The sequence below is a fragment of the Lasiosphaeria miniovina genome (genome assembly GCF_030549165.1).
Source record: "Lasiosphaeria miniovina strain SMH2392-1A chromosome Unknown B0T26scaffold_3, whole genome shotgun sequence".
Classification (NCBI taxonomy): domain Eukaryota; kingdom Fungi; phylum Ascomycota; class Sordariomycetes; order Sordariales; family Lasiosphaeriaceae; genus Lasiosphaeria; species Lasiosphaeria miniovina.
The window spans coordinates 6,218,833-6,236,177 of record NW_026848222.1 but is presented as its reverse complement, the minus strand read 5'-3'; the positions used below and the strand labels follow the sequence as shown (position 1 = coordinate 6,236,177).

The following is a 17,345-nucleotide window of genomic DNA, read 5'->3' as shown; positions in this document are numbered from 1 at the left end:
TCGCCCCCGCCCCCAATTTCCCATCGACCTAGTAACCACGACAAATGTCTGGGAAGTCGCTGTCCCACCCGCCGCCCCGGCCGCCGCTAGTGGTGGAGAGAAAGAAGAGGGCGTGTGGGGAGTGCAGGCGGCGAAAGCAGAAGGTGCGTGAGACTGAGTGAGACTGATGGGGCGTGTATCGCGGCAAGCACGACCGAGGACCCGTGCCCGAACAAACCGCGTGGGGTGTTTCAAGTCCAGGGACGCTACTACTACCAGTGCCCAAAATCTAAAAACCAAGACGCCGCCTTACTAACTACCCAGTGTCCAGTGCGATCAACGACAACCTTGCAGAAACTGCCGCCGTCGGATGCCAGAACCCATTTGCGAGTATGGAATCACAGGGCAAGTGGTGACTTTTACTTGCTCTAGAGCCCTTGGGAAGCGAGAGAGGACAGCACTCATGTCAAGCCCAAAAATACAGACAAGCAAGCAAACCGCCGCTACTCCCTTTGCCGAGTAATCACGTCGCCAGCACCATCAACCCTTTTCACGGCGCAACGAGACAGGGTGAAAGCGCGAGACGCCAATCCAAGACCGAGCCAAGTCCATCCTCGAACTCTGTAGGCGTGTCAAGTGGCCCTACTCTATCACCTACCCAGCAAGACTCGGACCTCGTTCGATTATGTAGGCGATTTCCGAGTATTGCCTACGGAATTTTGACGCCTGGGTGTGCTGATGATGCTGTTCGAACTAGGGAACAACTTCGAAACCCAGTCAAGCCAAATACCACAGCAGTCAGATAACATCCCGCCTCCTACGAACCCATATCTCAGCAATTTGCTCCCGCTTTCCGCCCACCATCCACCTCTCTCCCAATCGTCCATGTGTAGGTCGGCCACCACCGCGAGACTGCCCAAGTCTAGCGCTGATTCACCTGTGCGTCTAGATGCTAACTGCAGAATATTCACACCAAAAGTCGTGGCAACATGCATGCTGGGCGAGAGGGTAGTAATGGACCGGGGAACCATGATCGCTGCCAGAGGCAATGCCATCCGGACATTACACAAGATGTTGAGTTCTCCTCAGTCATCAACCACGGACGAGGCCATCGCGGCAGTCGTGAAACTCGTCGTCAACGACCTATGCTACGGCGAAACACAGCACCTCCGACTCCACATTGACGGTGTCCGTGAGATGACTCGGTTGCGTGGGGGACTGACCTCGTTGGGTATGAACGGGTCCCTGGCAAAGATGGTGATTGTGTGAGCTTTCCCCACCCCCATACAGCCCAGCGCCGAGATAAAATGTGATTAACCTTACCTCGCAGTGCAGACATGGTCACCGCCATCGCAATGGAGATGCCGCCGCTGTATCCGGAACAAGAAACCACGGACTACACCGCGTTACTGGAGAGTGCCGGCGAACGGTCATTCAGTAGCAACACAACCACCCTGCAAGAAGCCGTTTCACCGCAAAACAGCCCCAGCTCGAGCTCGGCCCCATTCTCCTCCCTCGAGCCCAGCACGGCAGCCGTGCTCAGCGACGTCGAGTTCCTGGTCGACACGGTCCTGGGGCTGCCGCAGAGCCCGTCGCCGTGGGAGCTGCAGAAGGTACAGTCCATGTCGGCGTGGGTGCGCAACCGCGTGGCCGCCCAGACGGAGCACAAGTCGGCCGCCGCCATGAACCTGCACCGCGCCGTCCGGCTCGCGGGGCTGGCATACTGCCGGGCCATCCAGGAGCGCCACCCGCTGTCCGGCGTCGTGGGCGAGGCCGAGGCGGCTGACATCGTCGACGCCGCCCGCATGGTGTCGCTGGAGATATGGGCCGGCCAGCTAGGGCCGCTGCTGTGGATCCTGACGGCTGCGCTGCCCGCCGCCCGCAGCTCGCCGCGCTGCCACACGGGCAAGAACATGGTCATGGCCGCCTCGCTGCAGATGGCGCTGGACGACTGGGCCGCCGCCGCCAAGGCCCTGCGCCGGACAGTGAAGCTACAGGCTTGGCTTTGCGCCGGCGAAGGGCGCGACGAAAACCCTGCTGGCCAGAGGTCTCAATAACGGTGTGCATTTCTTGCACCTGGGAATCCGTTCCGTTTCTTCGGCGCAGCTGCACTTGGCTGGAAAATACAGATACCTTGCTTTCTATCACATCGAGAATTTCATGCTTTCTGAATTCTTTATGCAATCTTTACGTCTAGACAGGGTAGTTGGTTAATCAAAATCGATCTGGTTATTTCTGAAGTTCCAAGACTGCAATGCAGACGTGATTAGAGCAAGAACACTTCAACCAATTTTCCTGAGACCCTTAGAATAATTGTTTTTGCCATTTTGAAGTTCAGATCGCTACGGCAAGCTCCGAAATGGCGGAGGTCAATCAGAATCAACATCGCCAACAAATACGTTGCGTCACTGGCGTTGTGCTTCGACTGTGACAGTCCGAATATCTTTCAACATTGCCCGGACGAAAAACCATAGCGTACCAACGAATCTATCATGCATAGAATCTCGCCCGAAATTCATTGGGTGCCGATAATGGTTCCCCTGTTGACACCTTGCCAGCATGCACGGGATTTTCAAGAGAGCCGGCCCCAGCCTATTTCAGTGTTTATTTTCATTCGGGACTGGCAATCATGTTTCAATAGAAATTACATTCTGTCCTTGGGCCTGCTTCGGGGAGATGCACCCGCGCGGCGAGGGCAAAAAAGAAAAAAGAAAAACCTTTCCATCTTGCGAGTGAGGCCTTCACCCGGCGAGGTCCGACAACTCACAGGAGAGGCAAAGCAAGGCACTTTTGGCATCGTTGCAATATAGGATATAATTATCATGTGGTTGGGCCAATCCGATCCCGTTCCGACGGCTGGAGCCCAACGAGCTGCCAGTAACGGGCCAGGGCCAGGGCCAGGGCCCGCCAGCCTCACCAATACAACCCCCCTGCGCCCCAACGATGTCTCGAATCGCAAGAGTGACCCGGAATGGACTGGGGTCCGGCTTCTGATGATATGTGCGTAGTAGCCGGCTCCCTCCCTTCCTGGCTTCTTGCTAGCCGAGACATGATAACGACCGTGCCGCGCGGGTAGTGATCAAGTGTCACCGATGATACCGTCGCACCGCCCGACGTGACATGGCACATGGCTCGTCCGCCGCTTCCGGCCTCCCCTCGTCGACACGCTGGATGTGTCCCGCCTGTGGTCCAGGCCGCGACCGAAGCCAAGGCATCATTAGAAAGCTAGCTTCGGCTAGATTCGGGTGGATTTTCGTCTCAGTTGGATCCGAACAGTTAATCGCCGTCAACCTCTGGAATTGACCGCAACTCGGAAAGCCACATTATGACACTGAGAGATGCATAGCCTAGAGCACATGCCTACCTAGTCAATGTGCGTCCCTCACACGGAGCGGGACTCATAAGCAAAACTACCGATGGAGAGACATAGCAAATCATATCGATGACAGAGCCGGAACGTGAACAAGCACAAGAGTTTGATATTCAAGCTCGCAGCCATAAAAAGTGACAAGTCTGCTTCTAGAATTCATGTGCCGTGGTCGGGACAGCCGAATTCTGATCGCTCAGTGTTGTATCTCAACCGATAAGCCTGGGTACCGACCACTTCACTGAGAAAGCCACCAGGTCTTGATAAATACACCGCATCCTCCCTTCTTTGGATATTTTCGACTTCCCCTTTCATTCTCCTCTATCTCGGTTTCGAGTCGTATACCTAATAGGACACTCTGCAAATGCACGCAGCTGGCGTAGCTACGTGTCGCCACTCACCCTTGGCCTGTTTCTAATAACCTTCCGCCTCATTGCGATGTCCGCCCGGCCTTCCCTCGTCGCAGTGTCACGGGCCTACTGGGACATAACCACTCTTACTCCTGCTGCTCATAGTTCCCAAGACTTTCCCCAACCTTCGGTATAGACTTGGTTTAATTCCATTAGCTATAACGAAATAATTACAACGAAATGGTGACAACGACATATCCACAACGAAATGGTTACACTAGTGACCGAAATCAGTGTCCATGATTTTCATATTCGGATTTTCTCCGCACAGGCTAGTTCAACCCCCCCTAGCGGCGCCTTACATAGTACGTCGCTGTTCGTTCCATGCTAGGGAACATATCAGCTAGAATTAGCTACAGCTACGAATGCGAGTGCACTAGCCGCTTTTGGCACAGACAAAGTCGTGCGGCTCGGCGCCTGTGCAAATCACACCACCTAGTGCCGGACGTACCCTCGGGCCGACAAAGTGTTGCTATCCAATCAGATGTGTATATAATCGCGATCTATAATTGTATAATGCCTAGACATTAGAAACACAAAATCAGGATGGAGCTTTCCGGATGCCTGTCAATGGGGCGATGAAACTCGTTCTACTGTAGCTACGACTCCATTTGACTATGATAAGGACGATAGTATGTAAGGATATAGCTATTAGCGAAATCGGCTTCTGCTTTTTCTATCACATCTTTTCAGCGCACAGATCACTTATGCATCTAGCCATCCACACCGTATACCCCGACACTGCGTCAATACTTGCTCGACGATATAATTATACCACCTATTCATTTGTTCGTTGGCTGGCCTAGGTTAGTGTAAGTGAAGGCAGGTACGCGATCAAGGTGGTCACAAGGAAGGTACTGAAGAGAGCGAGCAATGACTGGTATTGGTAAAAGACTTCAACCTGGCCCTCGCAAAGGAAGGGGCGAGGGCCACTGCTTATATACATGACAGAGTGCAGGGCGGCCGTTGACAAAGGAGTGAGGTCTTGGCCCACTCGGTACGCGTGCGAGTTGGTCGTGTGTATAGGTTGGGGGTTCTTTCCTTATATTTAGCTGGAGACGTCTCACTCGAAAATGGCTATCTATTTAAATTACCTCGAAGACGTCATTCTCACCTTAAAAGATAGTCATAACCTAATGAGGCGAACACGCTTTGTGGCGATATTTTGGTTAATGTGACGGCGTAGGGTGATTTCTAGTTTCAGAATGTGTGACTAGTGGTGGCGGTATCTTCAGATTAAGTAAGTTATAAAGTATTGTACTAACGTAATTGCATAGCGAGTGGTCATGTATAGCGAGTGGCCACTCTCCCCACCCCAATTGAGCTTTCGCACGACACACTAATACCACAAAAAATGATCAATTAAAACTACTTAGAATCTAATCTCTTATCTATTTTCGCATCCTCCTGGCACGTACGAGAGTTGTGTCCTGTTTTGCCGCAATTGCTACAGTGCCGTGAACCTGCTGTATTGCTCCTTGTACGGCCACCTCCCGACTGCTTTTCCTCCTCTAGTAGGGCGTATGCATCCCTTTCAGCCAGAATATCGCTTGCATCCTGTACAGTCAATGGTCCTCCTGCTTGGATACGACTTTTTTTTAGCCCTCCGGCGTTTACTTAGGGGCTGTATTTGCCTCCTCAAGCTCTCGTATACGAGCCTTCATCAATACTACCTCGTGTATAACCTTCGTTGTACCCTTTACAATTTGGTCAAGGGCCTCAAGAATTGGGGTTGGTGAGCTGCTCTGATGCCTGGTAATGCGATCCTTGATGTATGTTGATTGTAGAGAGGCCTCAGTAGCATTCTGTGGTGTCTTAGAGACCCAATTGTCGTACGAGTCCTCGGGGGGGCAAGTAGGTGTTGGTGTACGAAGCTTGATATCTAGCTGGGATATCACCTTTTCTGGGTCAAATGGGACAAGGCCTGCCCTCGGAAACCTCCTTGTACGTTTATCAGGTTTGAATGTTGCTTGAAATGTGTTGTAGAAGGCGAGAAAGAAGTCGGGCTTGGTGATGTGGTGAATATGGTTGCGCATTAGCTTCTCGATTTCCGTGCTATAAAACCGCTTCAACACACTAAAACACCCGATATCAAGTGGCTGAAGTAGATGAGATGAGTGCGGAGGCATACAAAGTATAATAATGTTTCTTTGCAGTATTTTTCGAACTTGGCCGAGTGGTGGCTCTCATGCCCATCAAGGATTAGGAGACGTTTTCCACCTAGTGTTGGTCGAAGTGCTTAATCCAATCAAGACCAATCTGGTTATTCGTCCAACCAGTTTCCGAGAGATCAACGGTCCAATCGGGGGGGAAAGGGCTGTCGCGATACCAACTTTCGAGGTGGATTTTGCCTGCAACCACCACGTACGGAGAGATGCTATTACCACCCGAATGTACAGCCTGGATCACTGTAGCCCATTCCCGATTACCAGGCTGGATCTTCTTAACCCTCCTACGGCCTTCAGGCGAAGTAATAACAAGCATCGGCGAAATTTGGCCTATCATAAACCTAGTCTCGTCAAAGTTCCAGATATCCGACTCAACAATCCCATGTTTCGCGATTGTATTACGAACAAGGTCAAACCACGCGCCAATTATCTCTGGATCTTCGCATTTGGCTCTCTGGTAGTCGTACGGACGCGTCCAACGCATCTGGAGCTCTGGTTGTCGTCGTACGAAGTTTGAAGCCCAGCGTGGTCCGACGCGTGACGCGTTACGCGTGACGCGTAGCAAATTGGCCATATCTTCAACCACATCGTATCCTGGCGAAAATCCTTGCTCATATAGGTCAAGAACCTTTTGTACAATAACCTGCTCTTCAAGGGGATCGAAATTCCGAGAGTTGGCGATAGTGTTTGCTTGTCACGAGGGAGAGGATTCGACTGGCATAACGCTCAATATAACCGTAACCTGTATTGTGGAATCTAAAGCTAAGGAAGGAAAAGAGGAAGGAAGCAATTCGCGGGCGCAGGGCGCGGGAAAATAGGTGTGGGCTGCAGGGCTGACGTAAGGAAGCCGAGTGCACACAGACCACACTCTAAAAAAGGATGCACCCAATCAGGGCGCAGTATACGTCATTGACACCACCACGGCACCCGCCGTGACATTGCTCGAGGGAGGATTCCCTTTAATCGCCGCTCAAGTGTTTTTCGGGGTACCGAATACAGTTTTGCAGCTGCAAAGGGCTTTAGTGATTTATTGCGTTCCATAGCTTGGAGGGCAAGCTGTATTTGTGCTTCATTTCGTTTAGGTGGCATTTTTAGTTTTTTTGTAGTGTTGGTGTGTCGGGCGAAAGTTCAATTGGGGTGGGGAGAGTGGCCACTCGCTATACATGGCCACTCGCTATGCAATTACGTTATATAGAGTACTATATATAGTGTTATATAGTATTATATATCGAGGTAATATAGCGACTTGTAGAAACAATCATTCGTGAGACATCTTAATATGCTGGAAAGTCCTAGAATTTCTTTAAATCTATGAATTAACTTATCCTCCTAGGCCCTTATGGTGTTAAGCTAGTAAAACAAATATAGATAATAGATTAGAAGAACCTTAAAATATATTACATACGCTAGGTGGGAATAATAGCATAAGGAAGACAGAAATGTACTTCAGAATGGTGATATATCTACAGAGAAGCCGATAATCGTAACCCTGCCTGATCTACTGCCAAGTACGACTGTCTTGCCTAGAATGGCCGACTCCGATAATCGGACTTCGGGGGGAAGCCACACAATGCGTCGACCATCAAGTGTGACCCAGGAACCGTCCGAGCTTAAGCCGACCCCGACCCGTACTAGAGCCTGGTGTTGCTCCGATGTGATAGACTGGTAAGACGTTATGTCGGCGTCTCTAAGGCTAGCCTCCCTTACTGCTGATGATAAGCTAACGTTAATATATCCGATGTTTGTGAGAAGACTATTCGTAGAGTCAAAGGCGATGCTAGACAACGTAGTGCCAATATTGAGTATCTGCAAACAGCGGCCAGAAGCCGTCTCCCAGAGCCGGACGGTCTGGTCGCGCGATGCCGAGGCTACCTGAGTACCGTCGGGCGAGAACGCGGCAGAGGTGACCCAGTCGCTATAGCCTTTCAGCTCCTGGATATAGCGGCCAGAGGCCGTCTCCCAGAGCCGGACGGTCTGGTCGCCTGATGCCGAAGCTACCTGAGTACCGTCGGGCGAGAATGCGACGGAGGTGGCCCAGTCGCTATGGCCTTTCAGCTCCTGGATATAGCGGCCAGAGGCTGTCTCCCAGAGCCGGACGGTCTGGTCGCGCGATGCCGAAGCTACCTGAGTACTATCGGGCGAGAACGCGACGGAGGTGACCCAGCTATTATTGCCTTTTAGCTCCTGGATATAGCGGCCAGAGGCCGTCTCCCAGAGCCAGACGGTCTGGTCGCCCGATGCCGAAGCTACCTGAGTACCGTCGGGCGAGAACGCGACGGAGGTAACTAAGTTATTATGGCCTTTCAGCTCCTGAATATAGCGGCCAGAGGCCGTCTCCCAGAGCCGGACGGTCTGGTCGTTCGATGCCGAGGCTAGCTGAGTACCGTCGGGCGAGAACGCGACGGAGGTGACCCAGCTACTATGGCCTTTCAGCTCCTGGATATAGCGGCCAGAGGCCGTCTCCCAGAGCCGGATAGTCTGGCCGTCCGACGAGACCATCTGAGTGCCGTCGGGCGAAAACGCGACGGAGCTAACATAGCTGCGGTGTTCGAGTGTCTGCAGGCAAGCGTTCCATTCCACCCCTACAACTGGCTTGGTCACGACCCAGTCGGGTTCTTCCACCAGCTTTCGCACCAAGCTTCCTGTTGGACTGAATAGGAGAGCCGATATGTAGGCCTGCAGCGGGGCTCTCTCTATCGCCGACTTGTTAAAGAGGATAAACCGCTTGGCATCTCGGACTAGTGACACCAAAGGGTCCATCCCTATATGCCCCTAAATATACGTTAGAAAAGCGTAGATTTCGTGCCGCTTGTACTTACTAGGAAATTTTCTAGCTGCCTCATTGCTAGGACGCCGTCCGACATGCCTGCGACCAAACTTAGGCCCTCAAGCCAGCAGAGATACTTCTCAAGAAATGTGTGAACCAAGCCGTGGTCCTGGAGGTCATCTCTTCGCCCCGACGCGCAGAGATGCTCAACCCAGTAGACGCACGTGTACCGTACCGTCGCCAGCGGGTCTGGACAAGGCGTTTTGATACTACTAATAAGCGAGCCAGGAGCGCGGAGGCCGTACATGTCACGGCTGAGTGTTTTGGATATGGCGCTGAGCGACTTTGAGAAGATTATGTAGTGTATCTCTTCTACTCCAGATGGAAAGATAGCGGATTTGTTGCCGACGAGAAAGTCTTGAGCTGATTGATGGACAAAGTAAACTTTGTCGCCTCGAAGGAAGAGAAACGAGCCACAGAACCCGATAATCCCCCGAAGAGCCCCTAGGGAATCTTTAACATGTTGTAACCCGTCTATAAAAAGTAGCAACTCTTGTAAGACAAGGGGTCTGCGAACAACTGATGCGATGGCAAGCGTATGCCGACAGCGCTCGACATCCCCTGAACTGTTTAGCCGGCCCAACATCCGGCCATACAAGCTATCTAGGCCAGGGGGAAAGGTGCTCAGCTCGGTGATGGCGTTCCATTGCGGGACCGACTCGAGGTTCTGGCAGACCAGGGCTACCCAGAGAAAGGTGCCGTCCGCGTATGAGGAGAGGTAGTCCCGGATAGCCGTTTCTGTCTCGTCGTCGTAAGCTTTCTTCTCTGATAACTGGCTGGTCTTATGACGGATATAAAAATCGACAGCAGCAGCAACTGATTCCGCATTTAGCTCGAGGCTAAGGGGGACGTTCTGCGCTACTTTCAACTCCTCTTGGATTTGCGGCCAATTTCGACTAGAAGCGATCCATTTAACGCGAGTAGAGACGGACGACTGGCAGACAATGAATTGGAGAAGATTACGTCGATCTCGGTCGTCGGCGCACTCGTCTAGCGCGTCGATTATGAGACAGGCGCTTGGAAGGGCCGGATCCTGCAGCACATTGGCCAAGATCTCCGACAGTGCGAACCAGGCGTTCTCTTCCTCGAACAGCCGCTCGCCGGCGTGCTCGTGCTTCTTGCGCACATGCCTGAGGAGGGATAGTCGCTGCTCGATGAGCATGTAGAGGAGGCCGCGGACCACGGCGGTGGCGTTGTTGATGCGCTTGTTGGTGGCTTGGCAGAAGGAGAGTAGGCCGGGGATCGTGGCCTGGTGTACTTCTCGGCGTAGCTGGTCGATGATGCCGCAGAGCAGCATGGTCTTGCCCTTTCCGGGGTCGCCAAGGATCCAGAGCAGACGGCTCCCTTGATTGTCACGCCACTGCGTGAACTCGGGTTTCTGGAGAACCCACCGATACGAACACTCAAGTAGGCCGCCTTTGTCATGCTCAATGCGCTTCTTGTCGTCGCGGGGGTCGGTAAGTCGCAAGTGCTGTATGTATTGTAGTTCTTTCTCGAACAGCTGCTGGACCACAAGTTGGCGTAGATAGGAATTAGCCTGTAGTGCAGTGTAGATGGTGGTATCGGCTTTGAAGCGCCCCTCAGCGTCCCGTATGGCAGTCAGCTCGCCGGTCCAATCGTCCAGGTTGACGATATCGCGCAAGACGAGGCCGCGGTGACGGTAAAAGGAATAGACAGTCTTCATCTGGTATAGAAGAAGTTGTTGGTAGAGGTCGGTAATTCGATTGTCCCATTCGTATTTAGTTGCTAAGGGATGCTGGCTATTGCGGATGGGCTCCTCGGAAAGGTCGGTAGAGAGGCAGCAGTACCACTCCATCTGCTTCGACACGTACTCGATCCCATTACGACTCGTTTCGGTCTGCTTTATAGGGCAGGCAAGCACCTGCAGAGTCAGCGGGGAAAAGGCGAGTCTTTCTAGAGTACTCACCTCCAAGGCAACACAGACACCAGACCAGACAAGTGAGGCTTGCGGCATGGCCTCAATCGCCGAACTCACGACGTTCACGGTTGCCAATACGCCATCCATGACGACGCCGATCCGCTCTTTCTCCTTGGCCTCGCGGGCCGTCTTGTCGAGGCCGCCTTGGATAAGCCGCTTCATCTGGCATCGGCGCACGTCCGGGTCATCCTGGGCGATTTCGTTGGACTGGGCCTCGGGCACCCGGGAGCCAAGGCCGTTTTAAAGTTGGCAGGACAAGATCTTCTCGTATGTGGCCACCAAGGCGGGCTCTTCTTGTTTGAGGGCGTCATAGGCCTGGTCCCAGAGGCGTTGGGGCCGCTTCGCAGACGACGTAGGATCTATCGCGGCGGGACTGGCAGCGGCAGGCGCCGGGAGCTCGTTGGACGCGGCGGCTCGCGGCGGCGGAGATGCGGAGCGGGTCGTCTGCGGCTACTCGAGAAGCGGCCGGAGAGGTCGAGATGTAGGCGGCGTAGAGTCAACGGCGGTGATAGAGGGGTGGTCGGAGGAAACAAAGGCCTCGGCAGCATGCGCAGCCGTGTGGGCCCAGAGGTGGCGTCGGTCGGGCTCTGGCAAGTCGTCTCCGGCGGCCTTCTTTCTTCGGCCGAAAAAGCCCCGCAGCGGGCAGCTTCTAGACATGGCGGCCAGGGGAGAGGGCGTCGCGGTCCAGGTGGTCGGACGGATGCGATAGCATCGATGCGCGACGATTCTGCAGCGGGCTGGTCGTCGACAAAGTACGCACACGAGTTGGGCTGCCTCCCGCGGGGCGGTTGCCCTGCGGCTTACGGCCGCCAATCAAATTCAGGTAGCAGCGCCATGAAGCGGTGCAGATGCGCTGTGTGGGCGGTATGACCAGCGCTCGGTGCGGGTGGCTTGTGTGTGTGTCGTCTCGGAGAAGCACGACGAGACGGTGGCTCAACATCAGGGTCCCGACGGCAAGTTACCGGCGTCGCGATGCTGCGGAACGGCTGGAACTTGCCCGGTAGCAGAGGAGTCCCGCTGTGACAGGTGCACAGCTCTGCTCCACCTAAAAACCTAGTTCCTAGGTCAGAAAGACGCGGGATGGTATCTGCGCCATAGCTAACGGTCAAGTCAATTGCCCAAGTAAAGGATAGAGTTTAGCCCCAGAAAGGATGGGCACTAATAACTCCTAGACACAGCTCCGTCTAGTAGGCGCAAGCTGCTGAAGAGATCAAGACGAGATATCGACGAAGGAGATGGGTTAAGAATACAATCATAGCGACAAACTTCTATCCTAGCGGAGCTAGACGAGGGTTAGATTTCGGGGGCACTAGTCCCGAAATGGACTAGTGCAGAGAACCGCCGTTGCGGCGGCACCATGGACCTTCGTTCGGCCATGCCGTAACAACTGGTTAGCTTCACTATGTACATACTAAACTATCTGCTGGTAGCTATACTAAGTTCGATCGAAGTAGCTTACTAAAGAGTTACCACTAATTATATACGAATAATTGTCAAAATAGTGCCGAAAGGCTGTTTGCAATGAAAATGCCAGAGGGTATAGGCATGGCAGCTTTTAAGCCAGGCTCGTGGCCTTCGCCGCAAGTGTGAGCCGCCATAAGTTCGGCTTCCCGCCAACCTGCTGAGGATTAGTGCTATGCGGGTACTGTTAACACCGAGAGAACATATGCCCCGCCCGGCATGTACTTATTGAGGCGGCCTAGACTGCCGGAACTTGAGGCCACTCGCCCGCCAAAAACAGCAGTCCAGACCGCGGCACATGTTGTCTGTGTGGAATTGTCAATGGATATCAGCGGCCGAGGCAAGAGAAACAGTACAACCTTTCGATGTTCCCGCCAAGCAAACTATCATGTTAAAAGACCGAACCCCCCGAAAATAGTCCCCTGAAGTTTGGCCAGCATCCAACGCAGAAAAGAGAAACAAATCCCGCCGTTCCTTTTATATCGTCAAGGGCCAAAGCCTAAATACGTCCGCCGCATCCATTTGCTGAACACAGCAGTCGTTAAGAAGAAGCAAAAACCCATAATTTTAACCACCACGCCCCCGCCGCCTCCTCGCTATTCCAAACACACGCACACGCACGCGCACACGCACATACATGCCCCCTCCCGGTCCTTATTTAACCACCCACCCAACTAACTACCGTCATCTTTCGCCTCTCAGTATGAGCCAAACAAACCCGAACAAAACCCAATCCCATACAGCAAGAAAATCGCTAACCGCCTGCCTGAGATGTCCGTGGACAGAAAGCAAAAGCCATGCACATACACGCACCGGCATGCGTACTATGCGGCGATAATTCTAGCCGCAATTGTGTGCCAGCCAGGCCTCTAAGTGCATGGAAAGAGAAAAAAAACGCCGTTGTTGCAAGCAGGGCCTAGCAGAAGAAAAACATGAGAGAAAAATTGCCAAAGAAGAAAGAAAGGGAATGCCTAGTATTTATCCGATGGCATGGGATGTGAAGAGAGGGAGCAGGAAGATAGACAAAGCCTAAGCAACGAGATACGCCCAGCTGGGCGACAAGGTTTGAGCGCGTCAAGGCATTGCCAGTGATGTGCTCTTTTGGCGGCGGGCCTGCACTGACCATCCCTATGCAACTCCGCGGTTGTGCACCTCCCTAAGGCGCTTAACCCAGTGCTTGCGCAGGGCCAGGGTCATCTTGCAGAAGACCATGGCCTTGTTCTCGTCGGTGAGGGCCTTCTCGGCAATCTTGAGCTGCAGGTCCATGTCCTCGTCCGAGAAGTCGCGGAAGAAGATGTCCATGGCCTGCTCGGACCAGCCCGGCCGCACGCGGGCGGTCCGCAGCGCGTCGGCAAGCGCCTGGATGCCGTCCAAAGCCGTCGACGTGCCGGCAACCGTCGCAGCGGCAGTGCCCGTGCCCGTGCCCGTGCTAGTGCCCACGCCTGTGGCTGTGCCCATGCCCGTGCTCGTACCAGTACCCGCCGAAGAAGCGGCGCCGGTCGCAGGGGAGGGGCCGCCCGCGCTTCCTTGTGCTTGTGGCAAGTCGAGGTAGCCCGGGGCAGCGGTGCGCCGCCGCTTCTCGGGCTGGCTTGCCGGGTCAGTGGCCTGGAACCGCTTGCGCGGCTGCATGACGTTGTCTTCGGGGGGTGTGAGCGCAGTGCCGGGGGCCATGGAGGCGGCGCGGGCTTGCAAGCTGTTGGTATTAGGGCGAGGGTGTTGTTGAGTCAACGGAGGAGGAGCGGGCGCAGGTATGTTAACGACGGGCTGTTGCTGGACGGGCGGCGGCGGCGGCGGCGGCGGCGGTTGTTGTTGTTGTTGTGGTGGTGGTGGTGGAGGAAGTTGCGGTGGGGCTGGGTTTGGATAGGACAGGAGATCCATGATGCCAGTGCCGGGGGCGTCTTGCTCTTCCGAGGCTCTAGCATCATGGGTGTCAGTCCTGCGAGGCTTCGTAAGGCGCTTCGGAGCTCCGCCGGAGCCAATGACGTCGGGAAACAGAATTTCGTAAAAGTCTTCGTGCTCGAAGGGGCGGCCGCGAAGGGAGCGCGACAGGGGCTCTCTCTGGATGGAGCGCACAAGGGGTTAGTTAAGCCGAGCTGGGTGGAGTGATAGGGGGTCCAAGGTCAGCCACCCACCTCGATGTGTCTCTTCCAGGCATCTTCGCTCGCCGACACCGTCTTGTTCTGGGGGTTGTAGATAAACTCGGGGTCCTCCCTTAGGCCGCGCCACAAGCGGAACTTCTTGCGGGCGTTGTCGCTCTTGTTGATGAGATGGCCCTTGTTGGCATAGGCGTTGTGGCGATCGATGAGGGCCTGGGTGGCGCGGTCCCAGGCCTCGACCTTGAAGGTGCTGCCCTCGCGCAGGCCGAGGTGCACCGAGTCGCAGAGGGAGCGGAAGAAGGTGGCTTCGTACGAGAGGTTCCAGCTGAAGCGCGGGCCGCGGTGCTTGCCCGACTGGCGGACGAGGTTGGGGCTGTGGTTGCCATTCGCGCCGCCGCCGACCGAGAAGTCCTCGTCGGACATGGCGTCCGTCGGGCAGGCGGGTGGAGCCCGATCCTCGAGCAGTAGGGGATGCTTTCGGTCCGGGATGGGGGAAGGCCGGGAGTTGCGATGGAGCCGGCGCGCGCGCTGCGCTTGCTTGCGCTTGCGCTGCGGTGCGGTGCCTGGCTGCTCTGGCACTGGCAGTGGCAGGCAGTAGGCGGTGGCGCTGGTGCCAGGCGGGCCGAGCGAGGCCAAAGAAAACGGAACGGAGACAGACAGGGCAGCGACTGTGTGGGGAGTAGAGTGGGGACGGGGCCTTGACTAAAATGGGGCGTCACCAACGGGGCCAGGGCATTCCCCGCGGGCAGCAGCTGGGGCGGGCTGAGGTGGGCAAGGCGCAAACGCTGGACGCGTGCTCACGACGGGCGCTCAAAAAGTCAAAATATAGCGCAACTTGTCACACGGCGACGCATGCTCGCACCGCTGGGAATTGCGCACCGCTGCGGATGTCGGCCGGGCTGAATCGGCTCCGTTTCGTCGATTGTGGATGGTGCGACGATCTCTGACTTGGAGCAAGCTGGCGCCCTGTCAGGTCCAGGTCAGCTTGGAAAGATTGCAGAAATCCGCGCGCGAGACGGTGAAGCGGGGGGGGGCTGGGCCGTCCCAACGCGCGAAACGGAAATGTCACGTGACAGCATACTCCATTTCCCCTTCCCCTCCTTTTGCTCCACGGAGCGCGCTGATCTCTGAAGTGCACTCAATTTTCTGTAGGCGCACAAGCCGTGATTTCCAACACTTCAAGTTCTGGCATTAAAGTGCATCAAGTGCATTAAGTTCTGATAAAATCTGCGAATTTTGGCAGCCGTCCTGTCTTTTTTTTTTTTTTTCCTTGATTTAACAGTCGGCCCTTGCGCCGATCGTTGGAGCTTCTGTGTTGGCAATCCCCGGCTGCTTCTATGCTGTCCTCTAGCTCTTGATCTTGCCCAGTTTTCTGCATCGGCAACGGCTTCCTTCTACTGGCCTCCTGCCACTATACACTGACGCATTCAATATGATCGACAGCTGGCTATGTAAGGTAGAGATGGCATTGTGCATACCATCTTGGCGATCTCTGCCACCCATCCTGCACACCTCTTTTCGGGGTTCTTCAGGAATTCATGCACCGAGGGCTGTTCCCCGCCAAGGCCCCACCCTAATGCTTGGCAGCGTTGTTTCGCCCCGCGAGTCGGTTGCGGCGTTGATTGGCTGATCGGAGGCAGCACGCACCGGGTTTGACCCAGTCCCGACCCCACTCTCGGCAGCAAGGACAGATTGATCTGGAGTTAGTGGATGATTGGTGGCACTTGCTCACAATCCAAGTTTCAGCCAGGAGTGCTGTTTCAACAACTGTGAGGTTCTCTCCACAATTACGCGTTCACTTTCCCTCCCGATTCCGAAATCCGGCTTTCGACTTCTTGATTTGGTCACTGGACCTGACCTGGTTAGACCACAGCTGTGTGGAGGCATATTGTCGAGTTTTTGGTCGTGGGAAATCCGCCGATCCTCCGCTGATGCCCGTGTCTGTGCAACTTGCCCAGGTCCTGCGCCAAGTCATGCGCCATTCCAGAACACCACGACTTCCTGGATTGCCCGGGAAACATTATGCACACACTTTCGAGAGCTACACGTGCAATCTAGCACCCATCACTCCGTATTGCATTCGAGTCAATTCTTATTTCTTGTTACCTTGTTGGCACGAAAGAGTGGCCGCGATGGGAGCTGTCCGAATGATCCTTTCCTTCGCCGGAGCTTGAGGAGCCGTGGCCCACAGCCACATCCTGCGATGGCAATTGCAAATATAGTCACTACACGCGTGCTCCGGGAATAACCTCCCGGCAGTCATCCCGGGCTGCACGGACTACGTTGCTCTCCGCCTCCTTGTTACGTCCTTCGCCGGGCCATTACCTACCTACCCAATTCGTCTGCATGTCACCTAGCCCAGGCAGTCAGAGCAAGAGCTCAAGTCGCAGCCATGGGGCCACCAATGGTGTCGCTCAGTCGAGTGCTACAGGCAATCTTCTCCAGCGCTACAGGTGGTTTCAGGATCCTGCACCAGTCGCGCGCATAGGGGCTCGCCTCACCAGCCCCTGATGCTGGTGGGGCTTCGGCCCCCCTAATACGTAGCCCCTAATACGTAGCCCCCTACTACCGCTGTGGCCTGTTCCCGCCTGGGCCAAAGCTTGTCACGACGCCACTCGCCGCCTTATGCAGGGCTCCCAGGTTCCTAGGCTCCAAGCCCGCATACAATGTGCCGCACTGTTTGTCTTGAGATCGCTTTGCAAGCGGGCAGAGCCTGCCATGGTTCGACAAGACGACAAAAAGGTCCAAGAATACAACAGCACAGGCATGGAATCATGGCCCCCTGGCCCTGGGGCCTGGGCCCTCCGCCACTGCTACGCCTGTTCGCCGCGGCCGCCATGCTTGCTCCATCCTGGCCCCCCGGGGTCATTAATCTCATGTATTTTGGGTTATTAATTCTTGGACGATTCCAAGGCAGTCAGTCCATTTGCCGTTTAAAGATGCATGTTTGCCCCCCTCTCCCTTTTGTCCGCATTCCACTTCGTCAATAACTTTCCCTTCTTGAGTTAGCTTTTGCTTCTTTGCTTGTTTACATTCTCCGGCAGCGAAGAGTCTTCAAGCGGGATAACTCGAACCGCCTCTTCCCTGTCCGGCTCACC

General features: G+C 54.8%; 4 protein-coding genes across 4 annotated transcripts; 1 reads left to right on the top strand and 3 right to left on the bottom strand.

Annotated features, from left to right (window-relative positions):
* Positions 1–44: 44 nt before the first annotated feature.
* On the top strand, positions 45–2,036 carry B0T26DRAFT_801986 (uncharacterized protein; the record flags this gene model as incomplete). The annotated part of the gene is made up of 6 exons (XM_060447041.1): positions 45–157; positions 311–391; positions 642–666; positions 737–868; positions 959–1,244; positions 1,310–2,036. The coding sequence occupies exons 2-6, from the start codon at positions 350–352 to the stop codon at positions 2,034–2,036; spliced, it is 1,212 nt and encodes a 403-aa protein (XP_060299389.1). The 5' UTR covers positions 45–157; positions 311–349.
* Positions 2,037–7,206: 5,170 nt separating this feature from the next.
* B0T26DRAFT_853110 (WD40-repeat-containing domain protein) lies at positions 7,207–7,892 on the bottom strand (the record flags this gene model as incomplete). The annotated part of the gene is made up of 1 exon (XM_060447663.1): positions 7,207–7,892. A coding segment is annotated over one exon (522 nt), but the record flags the coding sequence as incomplete, so codon positions are not given.
* A 752-nt stretch (positions 7,893–8,644) lies between these two features.
* On the bottom strand, positions 8,645–11,044 carry B0T26DRAFT_261314 (NACHT domain-containing protein). The gene is made up of 2 exons (XM_060434043.1): positions 10,679–11,044; positions 8,645–10,612 (listed from the first exon to the last, which is right to left on the bottom strand). Exons 1-2 carry the CDS (start codon positions 10,850–10,852, stop codon positions 8,708–8,710), a joined length of 2,079 nt encoding a protein of 692 aa, XP_060299387.1. The 5' UTR covers positions 10,853–11,044; the 3' UTR covers positions 8,645–8,707.
* Positions 11,045–13,279: 2,235 nt separating this feature from the next.
* Positions 13,280–15,750, bottom strand: B0T26DRAFT_675031 (Myb/SANT-like DNA-binding domain-containing protein; the record flags this gene model as incomplete). Its single annotated transcript, XM_060439780.1, has 5 exons — positions 13,280–14,209; positions 14,284–14,915; positions 15,110–15,205; positions 15,406–15,432; positions 15,726–15,750. 5 exons carry the CDS (start codon positions 15,748–15,750, stop codon positions 13,280–13,282), a joined length of 1,710 nt encoding a protein of 569 aa, XP_060299386.1.
* Positions 15,751–17,345: the final 1,595 nt, after the last annotated feature.

Coding starts and splice junctions, on each gene's coding strand:
- B0T26DRAFT_261314 (XM_060434043.1), bottom strand. CDS start 10,852: ATGAAGCGGCTTATCCAAGGCGGCCTCGACAAGACGGCCCGCGAGGCC. Junction 10,613..10,678: donor GTGTCTGTGTTGCCTTGGAG/GTGAGTACTCTA, acceptor TGCCCTATAAAG/CAGACCGAAACGAGTCGTAA.